The sequence below is a fragment of the Elaeis guineensis genome, chromosome 4 (assembly GCF_000442705.2).
Source record: "Elaeis guineensis isolate ETL-2024a chromosome 4, EG11, whole genome shotgun sequence".
Classification (NCBI taxonomy): domain Eukaryota; kingdom Viridiplantae; phylum Streptophyta; class Magnoliopsida; order Arecales; family Arecaceae; genus Elaeis; species Elaeis guineensis.
The window spans coordinates 27,030,313-27,050,607 of record NC_025996.2 but is presented as its reverse complement, the minus strand read 5'-3'; the positions used below and the strand labels follow the sequence as shown (position 1 = coordinate 27,050,607).

At 44.5% G+C, this 20,295-nt stretch overlaps 1 protein-coding gene across 1 annotated transcript; it reads right to left on the bottom strand.

Annotated features, from left to right (window-relative positions):
* Nucleotides 1–5,123: 5,123 nt before the first annotated feature.
* Nucleotides 5,124–6,247, bottom strand: LOC140856903 (glyoxylate/hydroxypyruvate reductase HPR3-like). The gene has a single exon (XM_073255121.1). The coding sequence runs from the start codon at nt 6,219–6,221 to the stop codon at nt 5,571–5,573; it is 651 nt and encodes a 216-aa protein (XP_073111222.1). The 5' UTR covers nt 6,222–6,247; the 3' UTR covers nt 5,124–5,570.
* Nucleotides 6,248–20,295: the final 14,048 nt, after the last annotated feature.

Sequence of the window (20,295 nt, the reverse complement as noted above, 5' to 3'; positions counted from 1 at the left end):
CAGAGTCGAGTAGCATCCGACGTATTCGGATAGGATAACGATGGCAAGTCGAATATCCATCGTCCGGCCTTTGGTCGGGCGTGCACGTCGGGACGTATGATAAACGGTGAAAAGCCGAATATCCTTCGATCGATCGTGATCGGATCGGTCGTGTGTCGCAAGTCGAATATCCGTTGATGTAGCATGTCGAGTCGTATGATAGACGATGGCAAGCCGAATATCCTTCGACCGGTCGTGACCGGGTCGGTATGTCGCAAGTTGAATATCCGTTGACGTAGCATGTTGAGTCGTATGATAGACGGTGGCAAGCCAAATATCCTTCGACCGGTCGTGATCGGGTCGGTATGTCGCAAGTCGAATATCCATTGACGTAGCATGTCGAGTCGTATGATAGACGGTGGCAAGCCGAATATCCTTCGACCGGTCGTGACCGGGTCGGTATGTCGCAAGTCGAATACCCATTGCCAGACCTTGGTCGGGCGGGTATGTCGCGGTTGTCTTGGCGTTTTGCCCTTTCTTAGTCGAAGCTAAGTTGGCAAGTTAGCCAGCCGCATTGGTCGAAGCCCTTTTGCCTTCAGAGGCTGAGGCCGTCGGTTCGACGATCGGTGATCGAGCCATTGATTCGACGATCGACGATCGAGCCGTATTGGTCGAGGCCCTTTTTGCCTTCAGAGGTCGAGCCGTCGGTTCGACGATCGATGATCGAGCCATTGATTCGACGATCGACGATCGAGCCATATTGGTCGAGGCCCTTTTGCCTTCAGAGGTCGAGGCCGTCGGTTCGGCGATCGGTGATCAAGCCATTGATTCAACGATCGACGATCAAGCCGTATTGATCGAGGCCCTTTTGCCTTCAGAGGCCGAGACCGTCGGTTCGACGATCGATGATCGAGCCATTGATTCGGCGATCGGCGATCAAGCCATATTGGTCGAGGCCCTTTTACCTTCAGAGGCCGAGGCCGTCGGTTCGACGATCGGTGATCAAGCCATTGATTCGACGATCGACGATCGAGCCGTATTGGTCGAGCCCTTTTGCCTTCAGAGGCCGAGGCCGTCGGTTCGACGATCGATGATCGAGCCATTGATTCGACGATCAACGATTGAGCCGTATTGGTCGAGGCCCTTTTGCCTTCAGAGACTGAGGCCGTCGGTTCGGCGATCGATGATCGAGCCATTGTTCAGCGATCGACGATCGAGCCGTATTGGTCGAGGCCCTTTTGCCTTCAGAGGCCGAGGCCGTCGGTTCGACGATCGATGATCGAGCCGTTGATTTGGCGATCGGTGATCGAGCCGTGTTGGTCGAAGCCCTTTTGCCTTCAGAGGCCGAGACCGTCGGTTTGGCGATCGATGATCGAGCCATTGATTCGGCGATCGACAATCGAGCTGTATTGGTCGAGGCCCTTTTGCTTTCAGAGGTCGAGGCCGTCAGTTCGGCGATCGATGATCGAGCCATTGATTCGACGATCGACGATCGAGCCGTATTGGTCGAGTCCCTTTTGCCTTCAGAGGCCGAGGCTGTCGGTTCGACGATCGGTCATTAAGCCATTGATTCGGTGATCGACGATCGAGCCGTATTGGTCGAGGCCCTTTTGTCTTCAGAGGTCGAGGCCATCGTTCGATGATCGGTGATCGAGCCTTTGATTCGGCGATCGACGATCGAGCCGTGTTGGTCAAGGCCCCTTTTGCCTTCAGAGATCGAGGCCGTCGGTTCGGAGATCGGTGATCAAACCATTGATTCGGCTATCGACGATCGAGCCGTATTGATCGAGGCCCATTTGTCTTCAGAGGCTGAGGCCGTCGGTTCGGCGATCGGTGATCGAGCCATTGATTCGGTGATCGATGATCGAGCCGTATTGGTCGAGGCCCTTTTGCCTTCAGAGGCTGAGGCCGTCGGTCCGATGATCGATGATCGAGCCATTGATTCGGCGATCGACGATCGAGCCGTATTGGTCGAAGTCCTTTTTGCCTTCAGAGGTCGAGGCCATTGGTTCGACGATCGATGATCGAGCCGTTGATTCGGCGATCGACGATCGAGCCGTGTTGGTCGAGGCCCCTTTTGCTTTTAGAGGCCGAGGCCATCGGTTCGGCGATCGATGATCGAGCCGTTGATTCGGTGATCGACGATCGAGCCATGTTGGTCGAGGCCCCTTTTGCCTTCAGAGGTTGAAGCCGTCGGTTCGACGATCGGTGATCGAGCCATTGATTCGGCAATCGACGATCGAACCGTATTGGTCGAGGCCCTTTTGCCTTCAGAGGCCGAGGCCGTCGGTTCGGCGATCGGTGATCAAGCCATTGATTCGGCGATCGACGATCGAGCCGTATTGGTTAAGGCCCTTTTGCCTTCAGAGGTCGAGGCCGTCGGTTCGACGATCGGTGATCAAGCCATTGATTCGACGATCGACGATCGAGCCGTATTGGTCGAGGCCTTTTGCCTTCAGAGGTTGAGGTCGTCGGTTCGGCGATCGATGATTGAGCCGTTGATTCGACGATCGGTGATCGAGCCATATTGGTCGAGGCCCCTTTTGCCTTCAGAGGTCAAGGCCGTCGGTTCGGCGATCGGTGATCGAGCCATTGATTCGACGATCGACGATCGACGAGCCGTATTGGTCGAGGCCCTTTTGCCTTCAGAGGTCGAGGCCGTCGTAGATACTCCGCTCCTTCGATCTCTATCGAGATCTGCGCATGAGGAGCGGGGAGAGGGGTGTAGGAGTCATACCTGCGATGCATCGATCTCGGACTCCCGTCGTCGGGGCAAGGCCCGTCTATCGGTGGGGGGGCCTGCTGGGGTTCAGTAGGGGCCCGATTCTTTCTTTCGTTTTTTCTTCCGGCCCTGCTTTAAGTCAGGCGTCGGTTTGGAAGCTCCTTCGTCTGCGCGTATGTATTTGTACGCGCGCTCCAGCAATTCGGCGTATGTCCGGGGGAGGGTCTTGTCCAAGGAGTATGTGAATCGGGATCTCCTTAGCCCCCTCTTCATGGCCGAAATAGCCATGTCTTCGTTGAGGTCCCGGACCTCAAGCGTGGCCGCATTGAATCGGACCACAAAGTATCGTAGAGTCTCATTTTCTCCCTGCTTGAGGGAAAAAAGACTGTCTGAGGTTCGCGGCGGCTTTCCGCTGGTGCTGAAATGGGCCACGAAAGAATGTTTGAGACTGTCCGAAGGAGCGAATACTTTCCGAGTGGAGGTCGGAGTACCAGGTCCTGGCAGCTCTACGGAGTGTGGCGGGGAAGCCGATGCAAAAGAGGGCATCAGTTGCCCCTTGGATTATCATGAGAGCCTTGTAGCTCTCCAGATGGTCAATTGAGTCAGTGGAGCCGTCGTAAGGCTCTACGTAAGGCATCTTGAACCGACTAGGGATCGGTTCGTCGAGGATGAATCGAAAGAGAGGTTGGGTGGTCCGGAAGTCGACGTCGTTCGAAGACTTCTGACCATCTGCCTAGAGTTGAGCAAGCCGACGGTCAATTTCTTCGAACCTGCGTTCGTGGTCGTCGGCCCGTCGTGCTGAGAGATCCCGTGGGTGGAGTCTCCCGACGAATCCGAGAGGGAGGCGGACGGTGTTCGCGGCTGCTTCTCCTTCCTTGCTCGTTTCCAGCTGGGAAGGAGACGGTCGTTGGGACCGGTGGGTATCATACCGTGTTCGTCTTTCCCCCTCTCGGTGGGAGTGCTGTGACGCTGCTCCTGAAGAGGGGATGGAGACCGACGCGGACGTCGGCGGTTGCTCTTGGAGGGCATCGGGTGTGCCGTCGGTTGCTCCGCCGGCGAGTGCGACAACCGAGTTGGTTGTTGTTGAAGGCTCTTGACCGCGTCCGTCAGCACAGTCATCTGCCGCACGATCATCGCGATCTGCACCTCCGTGGTCACCACAGGATGCAGAGAGCTAGGTTCCGTCATGGAGGGTGGAGGAGAGGCCTCTTCCCGGTGGGAAGAGTGCCTCGCCGATCCGGTGGCCCTCGATCGCTGAGCCCTGGTTCTTGTCATTTTGAAAGGGTGTTTCGAGTTCTGTGGGGGTCGTGATCCCTGCGCCCCCCCTTCCTGGCGCGCCAAACCTGTTGCGGCCAATCCCTCATCGCCTGATCGTCGGGAACGAGCGCTTGCAAAAGAAGTCCGCACTGACCGGAGGTGACTCCGGTGGGGACCCTCCGACGGTCAAGTCAGAGAGGAGACTAAGCAATAGTAGAAAAGAATCAAGGAGCTCAGCGAGAGAGAGAGCTAGAGAGGGGGGGAGTTCAGAGGTTTCGAAAGAACCTCCTCCAGCACTGTTGCCTTCTCCGTTTTATAGTAGAGCGCGGTAATGGCACCGTCATTAATGACGCAGACAATGGGAGGAGTTGTCAAATCGTCGGAGGCTGTCAGAGTCGCCGCGGATTGTCAAATCGTCGTGGGCTGTCACATCGCTGGATTAATCTATGTCCTTGGCAGGACAATGTCCCAGGACGGTTATGCCGCATACCTTTGTCAGGACGGCGGCCCTCAGCAGTCGTACGGCGTTTGGAGGAGCTGGCCGACCATTACATCGGTATTCGGCTGTCGGGACATCGGGTGATGACCCGGAGGCACCGTCGGCTGGTCTGGTGCCTTGCTTAAGTCGAACGTCGGCTGCCACCTCCGACAGTGAGTCGATAATATGGATTCGGCCGCTCGGTCGGTCGGGAACAACATGGATCGGTTCGACCGACACTCCTTCGGCCGGATAATGTCGGCAGTCGTCGGTCGGTGCGGTCGGTAGAGTCGTCCGTCGGTCGTCGATCAGACCGATCCGAGAGTAAGTCGGCGTATGGGGGTCAGTCGGTATATCCCAACAGACCTTACAATTGCCAGCCCAACTAAAACCAAAAGACCGAAAAATAGTAAGCATGACAGATCAGAACATGAAACAACTAACTGTAGTCCATAAGATAAGAGAACTAGTTGACATAGCCGGTTATCCTGTTCTGCTAACTCATGCTTGAGTTCTTTGCTTTTGTAGATTTCATTAGTTATTAGCCTATATGGCATCGAGATTGTTTTGATTCTGCCAAATCATGGATGGATAATGCAGCCCTTAATTTTTTTTTCCCTCCACAAAAAAGCAGAGCAATATTCACGAGCCAGTCAGCAGAGCTTCATTGCGAAATCATGAGGACACAATCTTATGTTCATTGCCATTCAATATATCCTACAACCATAGATGTTTAACATGGTTCAGTCATATCTTAGAGTACATACACTATTTTGTAGTAACTAATAATTAACATATGACAAGATTATCTTTTCTGAGATCTCCACCCTCTCTGAATCATGCTGACAAAAAACAAGACACTTTTCCACTTTACCACTAAAATTTCAACTGAAATTCCTTTTTGATGATCCTTATTCAAAAGTAAGAATTTTTGTTATAATTTAATGAACAAAGGTATCAGGCAATGAACGACTCCGAAATTCACACAGCTCTTTCCATGAATAAAAAGATCACGGAGTCGCTTTTCTAATGCTAGAGTCCCACTTATCCTCTGTCCTCTTTAATCTCCAATAATTCACAGCCAGAGCTATCAACATCTAACAGAAATTTTGAGATGAACAAAAGTTTCAAGAATCAAGCAAGTTTAACGGAAACAACCGGAAGAAGACAAGAAGTGACCTTGTGACCAAGCGGACAGTCCCCATTGATCGGCCAGAGGCCTCGCCGCACATACCGATCAGCCGCGGAGATCTGCCGCAGGACATCAATCAAGAGAGCCACCGCATAGTCTGCAACATCCTCCGTGAAGGCGTTCCCGGCGTTGGTGACGGCGATGCCCCTCCGCCGGCACTCCGCGAGGTCGATGTGGTTGACACCGGTGCTGAAGGCCACGACCAGCTCCAGCTTGGGAAGGCAGGCAAGGAGCTCGGCGTCGACGGCGGGGTTGGGGCCGAAGCAGAGGAGGGCCCGGACGTCGCCGGCGTGGGCAGCGAGGAATTCGTCGCGGGGGAGCGGAGACTCCCAAGGCTTCAGGAAGTGGAACTTGGAGGCTAGCGCGTCGTGGAAGGGGGATGAGAGCGGGCGGGAGAGGAGGACCGGCGGGAGCTGCTCCCGCTCTAACGGTCGGCGTCTCCGCCGCGGGGTTTCCGACAGGCATGATCGCTGGCGTGGAGGCGAATCGCGGCCGAAATTGACGAGTTTTGAGCACGGGGAGCGAACAGTCGGGGGGACGGGCGGGACTAGTTTGGGGACGGGAAGGCTTGAGCGTATACCAACTGCATGCATAAAAAATGGGCCAGCGAGACAAAGGTCATGGGGAAGGCCCTGGGCGTCGCTCTCACGGCCTTTTGGGGTCGGCTCCAGTATTTGTTCGTTCTTCTCAAGGCATTTTCTCGAGGGCAATTAATTAACCAACCTGACGCAATTCACGTTATAAAGACGACGATGATTGATAGAGATGGCATCTCAGGACGGTGGATTGATGTGAACGAGCTTTAATTATAATTTGTGCAAATGAGTTTCTGAAGAAAAATGCCATCAATCATCATCTATTTCGGGAGAAATTATATCCACGGGAACAAACTAAGACCAAGATGCAGAGGATCTATACGAACTGAGATGGATGGTTAGCGTGATGCATTGCCATATGATGCAAGTAGTATTATTATAATTTTTTTTATTTTTAATTTATAAATAATAATCAGATCAGATCAGATCATAAATGAATATTTTCATCGCTAATACAAACACTGACGATATTAGTGACGATAATATCCATTTATGATCCGATCCGATCTGATTATTATTTTTAAATTTACCATCGCTAATAATCTTTTATAAAACTGAAATATTTTCCTTCTCACTCATTCTCTCCTGTTCCTGTCCCCCAATCTTCCTCTCCAGCATCCTCACCTCCCCAACCCCCCTTTTCGACGTCCCACGACCCCGAGCCAACCTCGCCGGCCTCATCGCCCCCGGCCCGCCACCTCGCTACCCCCGCGGCCCCGTGTCGACCCAACCGCCCCCTATAGCCCTGCCGCCCCCAGCCTGTGGCTCGACTTCACCGGCCCCCAAGCCCCGCCCCGATCTCACCGCCCTTAGCCCGCGGTCCCCACGCTGGCCCCCGGCCCCCAACCCGCGGCCCAACTTCGTCGGCCCTCGAGCCCCCGTCCTGGCCCCGCGGCCCCTACCTCAGCCCCGCCGCCCCAAGCCCGCGACCCCCGCCCAGCCCATGGCCCACGGCCCCCACCCTAGCCCCACTGCTCCTTGCTTGCGGCCCCGAGCTAGCCGCCTCGGCCCTACCTCCCTGCCCTTGCCCACAATCCATCTCTGCATCAGTGCTGTGAGTATTAGCGGCGGCATTAGCGATGATTAATGTTGTCTACTATTAATAATAGTATTAGTGACGGCTGGAATGCCGTCAGTAAAAATTAATTAAATATTAATTTAATTAATTAGTTAGATAATTAATTAATTAATTAGATATACAGAACTTGGGTTTGGGTATGTAGAGTGCTTAGATCGAGAGAAGATGCCGAACAGTATTACAAACATGGGATCTGAGCATGTCCGGGCCTCGGATCACAGTTGGCGTCCAAGGCATCTAACCCTTATGCGTCCAGTGCGCTCAGGCCAATAGAAGGTGCTGGGCAGTATTAATTATGTGTTAATTTTAATAAAATTTGCATTGCATGGAGTGATAGATCTGTCAGTTGATTAATATACATATTCTAATGTATCCATACATTTATTTATTTTTGTACAGATGGAAGAATTATATATATTGGTCAATTGATTGTCCACTATGGATAGTTTTGAAAAATATAAGTAATTTAATAGGTCATTACAGTAATCAAACAGTATGCTGAGGGTTCGAAAAAAAATTTCGGACAATATTTTTTTTTTGTTCTTCCTACACGGAAGAACTAAGAAAAAAATACTATCGAAATTTTTTTCGGTCTCTATTGCATATCGTTTGATTACTGTAATGGATCTATAAAATTAATGCATTTCCTGAATGGGATAGGACTTATCTTTACCTATTAGTTTGATGATAGGATGCATTTACTATGTAAGCCATTTTGAATGATAAAAATAGTATTTAGTAATTACCTTATATTTATGTATATGCAGAATTCTTAGATAATTTACCATGGACCATAGGTGGATGGACCATCGAGTAGTCAATGGAGAAATTTTTGCTAAATACAGGGAGGGTGTAGAATACTTATGCGATTTTTATTTTTGAGAATGCGGCATCTTACATCAAGGATAGACTCATTGTCCTTGTAATAGATGTGGCATAGAGAAATATTTGAAAGGGATACAATTACTGTCTATTTGTATAAGAGTGGATTTATGTCCAACTATAAGCATTAGTACCTGCATGGAGACATGAAAGAAAGTTGCAAGGGTTAGAATCGAGCAGGACATGGACACAGATAGAATGGTGGACATGGTTATGGATGCAGCTGGTCCTGAATTTAACTGCGATATAGATGATGATCCAGAAGCTGGCAGCTGTGATTTCTACCGTATGCTGAAAGATACTGATAAACCACTATGGTCGGGATATGAAACACATATTGTACTATTAGTTATGTCAGAGTTGTTGAACTTAAAGGCCGAGTTTAATATGATGGTCAATTGTTTATGATATGATGGTAGCAATAATAAAGAAAAAGCTACCGAAGGATAAGAAGCTTGTTGGGAGCTTCTATGCTTCGAAGAAATAATGAAAAGATTAGGCATGGGATATGAGAAGATAGATGTATGCCGTAATGGTTGCATACTTTTTTATAAGGAGGACCAACAGAAGAACTCATGCGGCGTATGCGGTCTAAGCCGATTTAAGCCGAGGCAAGAGGGTAAGAATTAGAAGGACATACCATATAAGGTTCTTCGATACCTTCCCTTCACTCCTAAATTTCAGAGACTTTACTTGTTTAAGAGTACTACTAGGCAGATGAGATGGCACAAAGAAGGACCACGCAAGCACCCCGATATGATGTATCATCCGTCGAATGCGAGGTATGGAAGTAATTTGATGCTTGCCACCCTTTATTTGCTTAGGAATCACGCAATGTCCGACTGGATCTATCTACGGATGGTTTTATACCATTCGGTCATGCAGTGGCTGCTTATTCATGTTGGCCAATCTTTATCACTCCATACAATCTGCCACTTGGGATGTGCATGAAAGAGCATAATATCTTTCTTACATTAGTCATTCCTGGATCACGACATCCTAGTAGAAGCATTGATGTATATCTAAAGTCTCTTGTTGATGAGCTGAAATTGTTATGGCTGATGGCATTTATACTTTTGATGCATCAAAAAAGCAAAATTTTATAGTGAAGGCTGCATTGATGTGGACTATTAGCAAGTTTTCTGCTTATGAGATGCTATTAGGATAGAGGCACTCATGGGAAGCTAGCATGTCCCTATTACATGGAAAATACAAATCATTTCAGCTTGAGCATGTTCGTAAGCCTTGTTGGTTCGATTGTCATTGTCAATTCTTTTTCGAGCATCATCCTTTTCGAAAGCAGTGGGACAATTTTAAAAAGAATAAGATAGAGAAGGACCACGCAACCCAGTAATTCAGTGGTATGGAAGTATTTCAGAGGATATCCTAATTGGACGAAGTCCTGTTTGACATTAAATTTGATAAGCAGAAGCCTCAGGAGTTCGGTACAACTCATAACTGGATGAAATGAAACATCTTCTGAAAATTATCTTATCGATCCATCAATTTAATCCGTCATAATTTTGACGTCATGCATATCGAGAAGAATGTATTCGATAATGTTTTCTATACTGTTATGGATGTCAAGAACAAGACGAAGGACAATCTTAAGACTTGAGCAGATATGAAAAATATATGCAAGTGTCCTCTATTAGAGCAGGTTGAGGTGTCACTTGAAAAATTTCTGAAGCCGAAAGTATCCTATACCTTAACAATGGAGCAGCTGAAGAATATTTGCGAATGGCGTAAGAGCCTTAAATTTCTAGATGGTTATACAAGTAATCTAGCTCGATGCATCAATGTCAAAGATTGCAGATTTCATGAGCTAAAGAGACATGATTGCCACATATTTATGCAATGATTATTCCCATTGGCTTGGCGTGATCTTCTTTCTAACTCCATATGGAGTTTTTTGACCAAGCTTAGCCTTCTATTCAGAGATATTTATGCTATCAAACTATCTACCGATCACATCTCTAGTCTTGAGGCTAGCAGTGTAGAGACCATATACAAGTTGGAGAAGATATTTTCTCTCAATTTTTTTGACTTCATGCAGCACCTCATGTTTCATCTGGCATATGAAGCTAGGGTGGGAGGTCCAGTGCAGTATAGGTGGATGCATCCATTTGAAAGATACATGCATAGTCTCAAGAAGAAAATAGAAAATAAGGCCCGAGTCGAAAATTCTATTATGGAGGCTTATATAATAGAAAAGATTTCAAATTTCAACCGATACTATTTTAATCCCCGCGTGTAGACCAACCTGACTCAAGTGGGCCGAAATGATAGCGGTGGTGCTAAGGGATCAGAGCGGGAGATCTCAATATTTGCCTATCCCACTTGAGAATTTGAACATGAGGTTCATCGAGTTTTCTTCGATACTGAAGTTCGACAGGCAGAGACATATTTTACTAAACTATACAGAGGTTGACTCATATGTCCTGAAGTATCCATCACAATCCCAACTCTTTAATCACTTATTTCAGTATTCTTATCTTATGCATATTTAGGCAATATGATGAGATACTGAAAGGAGAAAATTCGAACATAAGTGATGAAGAAATATCAACACAGTGCTTAGAAAACTTTGTATATTGGTTTCATCAATTGATAAGCATCCATTGTTATTTTATATATTTTAATTTTTTTAATTTATTTTTTTATAATATGCAGGTCATTCAAGGGAGCGTGGGAGCACGTCCATACTAACGAAGCTGAGATCATTAGGTTACAGGCCTGAAAAATATGTGACATGCTATAATGGCTGTAACGTAGATGGTTTTCAAATTCCACACCTAGCATAAAAATTATAAAAGTACAATGAATAGCGGTGTGTGTATAAAAGGCAGTTGGTGGGAAGCTAAGGCGGAAAGTGACTACTACGGAATCCTCGAAAAAATGATTAAGATGAGTTACATTGAATGCAATAGTGTCATTCTATTTAAGCACCAATGGTTTCGATATCGATAAAGTCGGCACGAGATTTGAGGCGGCGAAGGACCGCCAGCGATCGGCGGTGGCGGCAGCGACGCGGCCGCAGGCGGCGGCGCGCGGACGCGCGACCCAGGCCGCGGGGATGCGCGACCCACGCGGGCGGGCGGCCCAGGCGGGCGCGCGGCTCAGGCGAGCGCACGGCCCAGCCGGGCGCGCGGCCAGGCGCGCAGGCCCGTGCGCGGGAGTGGGCCGTCCCAGGTCCAGCGGCCTGCTGGCCCTTTGCCCCGGTCCACTGTGGACCGGGCGGTCCACGGATGGGCCTGTGGACCGTGCGGGCGTTTTTCACGCGTTTTGCGTGATCCACGGCACTATTTCGTGGACCAATTATGATCGGAGGGCGTGGGTTGATCTGTTTTTTGATCCGACGGTTCAGAACCTGATTTGGATTGATTAAGGACTCTTAAACCTAATCTAATTGGGTTTTAACCCTTTAAAAGGGCCTGTGCGTGAAACAAAGAGTAGGGGGTTCAGTTTTTCTGCTGAGGCCACACGGAACCCGAGAAGAGGAAGAAGAGAGAGGCAGAAGCGCTGAGGGACAAGGAGCAGGAGGCTCCCGACAGCGGTCGTCAGGCACTTCAGGGGTTCGGGGGTCTTCCAAAAGAGAGAGAGCTTTTGTGAGGGAACTTCAGGTGAGAGAGAATTAGGTGTACAAGGGTTGAGGGTGAGGTCTCCTCTTGTAAAATTTCTTTTCATAGTGAAGTTTGCATGCCCCGTGGAAGCGAGCCCTTTTATGGCTGATCCACGTATTTTGATTGTTTTTCTTTTGTTTTATTTTTTCTTTCTTCCTGCTACATCGCGTGGTACTGAAAAGATATTGAGAGGTGGTGTCCTGGCCAGACATCCATCCAACAAGTGGTATCAAAGCAAGGTGTACAAAGATGCAGATTGCAGCGGTGGTGAGCAAGACTGAAGATGGAGAAGACAGGAATAATCAAGATGGAGATCAACAAGTTCGATGGTAAGAGCAATTTCTCCTTGTGGCAGGCAAGGGTGAAGGACGTGCTCATCCAACAGGGGTTGATAGATGCTCTCTTGTGCGATGAGAAGCCAACCACCATAGAGGTGCGGGATTGGAAACGGCTACAGATGCAGGCGATGAGTACCATCCGCATGCACCTGGCGGATGAGGTGGTGATCCATGTGCTAAGCGAGACTTCCCCGACGGTGCTGTGGTCGAAGCTCGAGGAGTTGTATATGGCGAAGTCTCTCACCAACACTCTTTTCCTCTGGAGGCAGTTTTACCAACTGCGGATGACTGAGGGACAGAGCGTGCAGGAGCATTTGAGCCACTTCTAGAAGATCCTCACCGACCTCCTCAGCGTTGGCGAGAACGTTGAGGAGAAGACCAGGGCGCTGGTTTTGCTGGCGTCGTTTCCTCCTTCGTACGAGTCCTTGGTGACTGCTCTTCTAATGGGGAAGAGCACCATCAAAATGGATGAGGTCACTGCGGCTATACTCCAGAACGAGGTTCTCAGGAGGGAGAACCCAGCTTCGAGCTCAGGTGGCGGTAGCTCAGTTTTGGTACTTCTGGAGGAGCAGGAGGCCGTAGACGGAGCGACAGGAGATCGCAACGAGGGCGGTCTAAGTCCAGGAGGGACTTGAGCAAATCAGGTGTTACCGGTGTGAAGAGTTAGGGCATCTAGCCAGAGATTGTCCTCAACTTAAAAATCGGACGGTGGCTGCTGTAGCGACGGTCGGCAGCGATTCGATGGAGATGTCCTGGAGATATCTGACGAGGTATCTACTTCTTCCCAGCAGTGGATATTAGATTCTGCATGCCCCTATCATGTATGTTGCAGAGAGGAGCAGTTTGACTCCCTGGAGAATAGTGAGGGCACTGTATATCTGCTGGATGGATCGAGCTGTGTGATCAGAGGCATTGGGACGGTCAGCTAGAGGACACATGATGGTGCAGTGAGAAGATTGGGGGAGGTCCGATACATATCCGATTTCAGACAGAATCTTATCTCACTTAGCAGACTGGATTCGAGAGGCTACAAACGGTAGCTGGTGGAGGAATCCCGAGGGTGCTACACGGTAATAGGATTGTGCTGGAGGGGAAGAAGGGGAGCAGAGGACATTATTACCTGGTAGGGAGCCCAGTGCGAGGTGGAGCTTCGGGAGTCAGGTGGAGCCAGAGTGAGGTGGAGCTCCAGGAGGCGGATCGGGCACGAGACAGGAGACTCGGGAGGACGAGAGGCAACGTCGCAAGGTGAGATTCCTATTGCCGCAGGATGATGCCCGAGCAGGTCTCAGGTCAGGAGGAGCACAGCATACGATGGAGATGGGATCGAACAGCCTGGCTCGACTCCCATGTTTGTCCATCCATGATCAGCAGGCGATTGCCCCAGGGCATGGGGGCGAGGAGATCCAGAAGCTCTCGAAGTTTGGAGGAGGTCGAATATCGAGTCGAAGTAGAGATTGTTAAGATTTGATATCTTGAGATTCAGTCCACATTGAGCCCACAGCGAGGTTCACGGTGAAAAATGGAGTCCAACGAGACCAAGATCATCCGAAACGGAGCTCGGATGGAAGAGATACGAGCTTTTGAAGTCGGCACGAGATTCGAGGTGGTGGAGGACCGCCGGCGACGACGGCGGGCGGCAGCAGTGTGGCCGCAGGCAGCGGCGTGCGGTACGTGCGACCCAGGCTGGCGCGGGATGCGTGACCCACGCGGGCGGGCGGCCCAGGCGGGCGCACGGCCTAGCCGGGCCGGCGCGCGGGAGCGGGCCGGCCAGGCCCAGCGGCCTGCTGGCCCTTTGCCCGTCCACCGTGGACTGGGCAGTCCACGGATGAGCCTGTGGACCACGTGGTTGATCTTTTTTGATCCGACGGTTCAGAACCTGATTTGGGTTGATTAAGGACTCTTAAACCTAATCTAATTGGGTTTTAACCCTTTAAAAGGGCCTGTGCGTGAAACGGAGAGTAGAGGGGTTCGGTTTTTCTGCTGAGGCCATGCGAAACCCGGAAGAGAAATGAAGGTTGATCACGGCTCAGTTATTAAAATTAACATGGATAAAAAATTTATGTCAACGAGCCATTTATACTATGCACAAGCTGCTCAAGTATATTATACTCTTTTTTCATCAAAAAAAAGAGAAAGGAAAGATTGGTAGGCTGTATGCAAAATTAAGTCTCGAGTTGTCATTATGTACTCTAAGAAGAAGAAGAACCTCAATTACCAGAATACTTTCAAAAGGATGAGACAATAGGAGTTCATCAATCATTCGATGATGTGGAATTGGATGCTTCAAAAAATCTTCTATATGAAGATGGCCAAAATGAGGAGGTAGATCCAAATAAGATTGTTTTAAATGATAATCTTCTCTAAGAAGGGGAAGAAGAGGAAGAAGAGAAAGAATTGAAAGAAGATTTTGAAGGATATCAAACATCTGAAGAGGTCGATGAATAGTGTTATGTATATAATATTGAGAATTGTATCCTAAAGCCAATCGTTTGATGAATGTGCTAATTATAAATATATATGAATTGATAAATAATAAAAATTATTTGATATTTTTCATTCACAAGGATACATCTTCTAACGAACTCTTATGTTGTAAAAAAGTCCTTAAGACTACTTTGATCGATAAAGGAGGATTTATCGCGTAGTTCTTAAACTGGTTCGCGATCAAACGATACGCTATTACTAGGATGATAGCGATATCAAGTGTAGGTCATTGTGTACCATATGCATTGATTGTCCTTGTAACCAAATGGTATGGAGATACTGGTATGGTATGCAGATGAGATGTAGGGATACATCATCACTGAACGTGACCAACTGCGGAGCACTCTGCTATCAAGAGTAGCTCGCAAAGGGTATGGATATAAGTGTTCATCCGACCTGAGATCACCACAGTGACTTACAAGCAACTCACTATACTTTGATGTCGGACTAACTAAGTTTTTAATTCAATGACAGAAGGTTTCTGGATATAATCAAGTACTTGTCAAGTCGGTTCGTGAGTCAAGATGGGATTGACCTCTCCGAATTAGTAGGAGATATGCATCAGTGTATTTCAATTTAACAAAATCTGAGCTCGGATAATCTATGTAATAGATTTAAAAAAGATTGAAATACAATGTAGATGACTTATCTAGGATTGACAGTTAAATCTTAGGTCGTCCTTAAGTATTAGGATCAAAGAGATGAATTATACAGTAACCATATGCCAATAAATTCTTGAATATTGCTTCACCATCATTCGATCTATCCGGACGTCGGGTCATCATTGCTAGATGGTTACATCGATTGGTTCAAAAAAATATTCTTGTACAATTGACTTAGGTTTGAACCTATGGGGTCACACTCAAAAAATTTTTTGACTGATTATGTGGCTGATCAACAATTGAGAATCATTCAAGGGCTTAATCATCAATTCGATTGATGATTAATCTTATACAAAAATTATAATAAATTAGTTTACTAAGTGTTAGTGAATTAATGAAAGATTAATTAGTAATTAGATTACTGATTAGTTTAATTTGATTGAGCAAAGATGATTAAATTAAATCTAATTGAATTCAATTCAATTAGGTTTGACTCGATTAGGTTATGAGATGACCTAATCGCTAAGGAAGAATTATCCCTGATTTGATCTGGACTTTGATTCAATCAATTTTTAATTTGATTAAAATTTGGTTAAAAAATTATGAATCTAATAGAATGAATTTCATATATTTTATTTGGGTTAAATCAGATGTGATTTGGTTTGGATTCAAATAAGAAAATTAAGAGTCCTTATTGGAATATGACTCTTCTCCTTGTGCCAACCCAAATTGCATGCTATATATCTCCACACACAAAATTATTTTGTATGAGATTTTTTTACAACAAAGAGTCCTTTCCCTTATCTATTTTACATCCAAATCTGATTTGGTTTTGATAAAAGAAAGATTCTAAAATTAGATTTTAAAATATTCCTTATCAGGAGAATCTGTTCTCATCCAGATCAAACTCTCCACGCCAATAAATTTTTTTCTCCTTATATGTATGACATTTTGAGAAGATTTTTCATAAGAGATCAGTTGGAGAATTGATTTACCGTAAAAAAATATGAAAGTGATGTCCCATATTTTTTTGGCATATTTTGAGATATGGAATTGTAAAGGGAGGTAGAATCCTGTAAGAGTCCAGAATCACTAGGACTCTTCACCCCACCTCCTTACATACCTATAAAAGAAACTTTTATGGTTCGTTTTGTGTTTGTAAGATACCAGAAGAGAGTTATTCATATGTTAGAAGTTTGGGCATGGATCATGGCATGAAATATAGAGAAAAGGGTCCTCTCTCTTGGGGTGTGCGCAAAATTTTGAATACCAAATTTTTGGTTCTAAGAGTTTGGGAAGAGAGAATAAATTAGAAAAAATTATTTTCTCCTCCATCTTTCTTTCACCTCTTTATCTCCTCTAGAAGTTCATCTTCAATCTCTGAAAAGGCTCTAGAGATTTGAAGAAAGGATTCAGATCAGTCAAGAAGAAAGTCTTTGCACGAGCTAGCACTCCCGAGAAGACCGATCAGATTGGAGCTTCGAGTAGATTTTTTGTAGAGGCCGAACGCATGTGCGACTATGAGCAATCAGTAAGGATCCTCTTTATCATGTCTCTCTGCAGTGAAGATCATCGACCCACAATCAGATATGGAGTTCTGAACTCAGATTAGAAGTAGATGTGATCTACTGCTCACATGTATGCATGCCGATTTTATCTTCAGAGTATTTTAGATTTTATATGCAACATAACATATCATAGATCCTAAAGTAGATTGATTTGATGATTAGATCATATGTATGTTAGATTAATTTGATTAATCTAGTTGCCTTCCACTGTAATTTTTTTAAAAAAAATTTTAAATACATGAATGAAATCACCTACACATCCCAATAGTGGTATCGAGCCTAGGTTCGTTATGACATGATTTATGTGCATATTAAATCTAAAATTTAATTTTATTTAGATCTGATATGTGATATTTAGATCTGAATTTAATTAATGATGGATCACACAAACTGATATAAGGTTGTCCTGCTATAGGGTTTATCCCTTATAATGAAAAATTTATCTTAGTTTGTGCTGATCGTTGATAAAATCTGATTTTATATCATGATGTGATGTTTATGATTTGATTTAGATATGATCCAAGATCATAATCAGATCTGATATAATTTAGATGAGATCTAAATTCAAGCATATATGATATGTAATTAGATTAGATGATCCGATTAGCAAGTACTTGGATTGGATTGATCACCAGACCGTCCGGTCATAAGAGCAAGAAGGGTTTAAAAGCCTTCTCTTTTCATTCAATGGGATGGTCTTATGTTGTGTAGGGGTGCCATGTGATTAGATCCCATGAAGAAGAAAGCGAAAGGAGAAAACTTACTTTCTTGCAAAACTCTAGATCTTGAAACCCTAGGTGTTGTTGTATGTGATGCAAGTTACAAAAAAGTTAGTTGCATCTAATCTTGTTTACTCAAAATTATTTTGAATCAAAATCATAAAAAGTTTTGATTTGATCTAAAAGATTTTATGATTTATATGTGAAAATTATTTTCAAAATCTTAATCATATTGATGCAAAACTTAATTGAGAATTAAGTGTTAAGTTGATTTGATCTAGAATTGTGATTTGAGATCTAATGATATTGCATAAAACATGGGGCATGGATAGCTCAAATCAGGTCCTCTTAATTGGGTTAGACCTAAGATTAGAATCAAAGAATTAATGGACTAACTAGAAAAATTGATTAAATCTAACCAAATATTGAATTAGATTAAATCAGGATTTTTCTAGAACCAATACAATAGTTGTAGATGGTCAAGTCCCTGTCTTTGCTTAGATCAAATGGACCTTGATTATGGCTCAGTGGTTGAAGAAAAAGTAATTTTAGGGAGCAACATGGGTGAAAAGGTATTCATACCTCGAATGAATTTAATTCCTTCTGATTCTAGATTGCCTTTTAAATTTCAACGAAGACAATATCCATTGACTGTATGCTTTGCAATGACTATAAATAAAAGCTAAGGGCAGACTCTTTCCAATATTTTTTTGTATCTTCCAAAACCAGTTTTCAGTCATGGCCAATTTTATAATATCAAGGGTGAGAAGCAGAAGAGATTTGAAAATTTTGGTTACCAAAGATGAAGACGTTAGTATCAAATCTACAAGAAATGTTGTTTTCAAAGAAGTTTTTTAGAATATAAACTAAAAAGGTTTGTTTCAGCTAACAATTGACACTATTAATTTTGACTTTTATAACTTATGATAACAATGCTATGCAATATAAACTTTACTCTTAAAAGGTTCGCATCTGTAATAGATTTTATATTTATATATTATAATTTTTGGAGGCTTTGTGTTTACAATGGTCTATAATTATTTTTTCCATATGATTGCTTAATTATTTACTCTTTTGTAGTGATGTTCATTGGATCTTTCATTATTTAATAAGAATCTCTACATATAAATTATCTAAAAAATAAATCAACATAAATTAAAATATTTCAATCATATTTTATTAACTATTTTATAATTGACAACTTTCAATTATGATATTTAAATAAAATTATTAACTATTTTATAATTCATTGCATTCAATTAGCACTATTAAAAAATTATTTTTTTATTTTAAACTGTATTTCATCTTTATTTTATGTAATTTAATAAAAATATTATTTTTTTATTATTTATAATTTTTTTATTCAAATTTTCGTGCATTGCACGGGTGTAGGACTAGTAATAGAATAATTTGGACCGGCCACTTGGCAAACATAGGATTCTATGGGCAGGCCATGTGGCATTAGTTGTCATGTAAAAATGGCGTTTTGAAAGAGCCAAATAGATGTATGGTAGTCCAAGAAAAGAATCCAAACAACCCTGTCTGCTACCAGCTCCACTCACCAAGACTCGACCCAATTACCTGCCCAACTCCGAAGGTTAAGTTCCTCACGACGGAAGACTCAAGATGGAATGAAACCTATGACCTTCAGAGAAAAAGATGTTTACCTCGGATGTTTCCAATTGTTTCGGAGTGGGTCCTTGACATAAATTATAAACATTTTATTTCATATCGGAAGCAATGGGCAGGGACTACTCTTTCCCTTTTCCCACTAGTAAGATACCAAATTAAACCGGTTGGAGATAACTTCGATTCCTCGAATCCCCTCGAATTATAAAGTGATTTTTAGTTGAATTAGGAGTTGATCCATTGGATGAAGTGACCCTAATGTAAATCCAACCTGACTTGCACTAGTGGGTCTAAGACATCTGATCCATTTCCAACCCTCAGAGCTAATGGCTTGGATTAGACAGATTGGATCTATTTTTTTTAATTTCTTTTTCCTTTTTTCTCTGTTTTGAATAGAACGGATCAGATCTTCGTTATGATTTAATAAACAGATCCAAATCAAAATTGCCGCTCCTGATTATTTTATTATCTTAGAAATAATGCTATGACATTGCATAAGTTAAAAAGCCCCTTTTGTTAATCCACTCTAATGAAAATTTTAAACCTTATTAGGGCCTGCCACCTATGCACGTGGCCCTTCAAATCTATTTTGGACTAATTTGACGCTTTTAATTGAGCAATCACGAAGTCATATGCTGTCACCATAAGATGGACAAAATCCATAATTATAAATAAAATAATGCAACCCAACAAGACAAGTGGCGTGACAAAGTCCCGCACCAACGAAATATATTAGCCGAATGACTCCAAATTTGATAGGTCAAACAGCAGGAAAGCGTGAGAAACATTTGGGGGTGTTTGTAATACTGGTCTATAGAATGTAGATATCTTAGAACTATATTTTAGTAGCAAAATACAATGATGGGAGCTGGAGCTACGTCACCTGTTTGCCATTCTTGGTTTTTTTCTTTTTTTGGTAGAAGTTCGCCATTCTTGATTAACCTTAGTAGCTGGCGGAACTAAAAAATAGACGAGAAATTTTTTGTACAGTATTTACGGCATAGAAAATCTAACATGGAGTACATCATCTCATCTAATTGGACCACATAGCTAACACTTTTTAATGCATATTTAATACTCATAAATCTATTTTTTTTAATTAAAATTTTGAATGATGAAAATATCTTTTTTTTTTGAAAAAATTATGA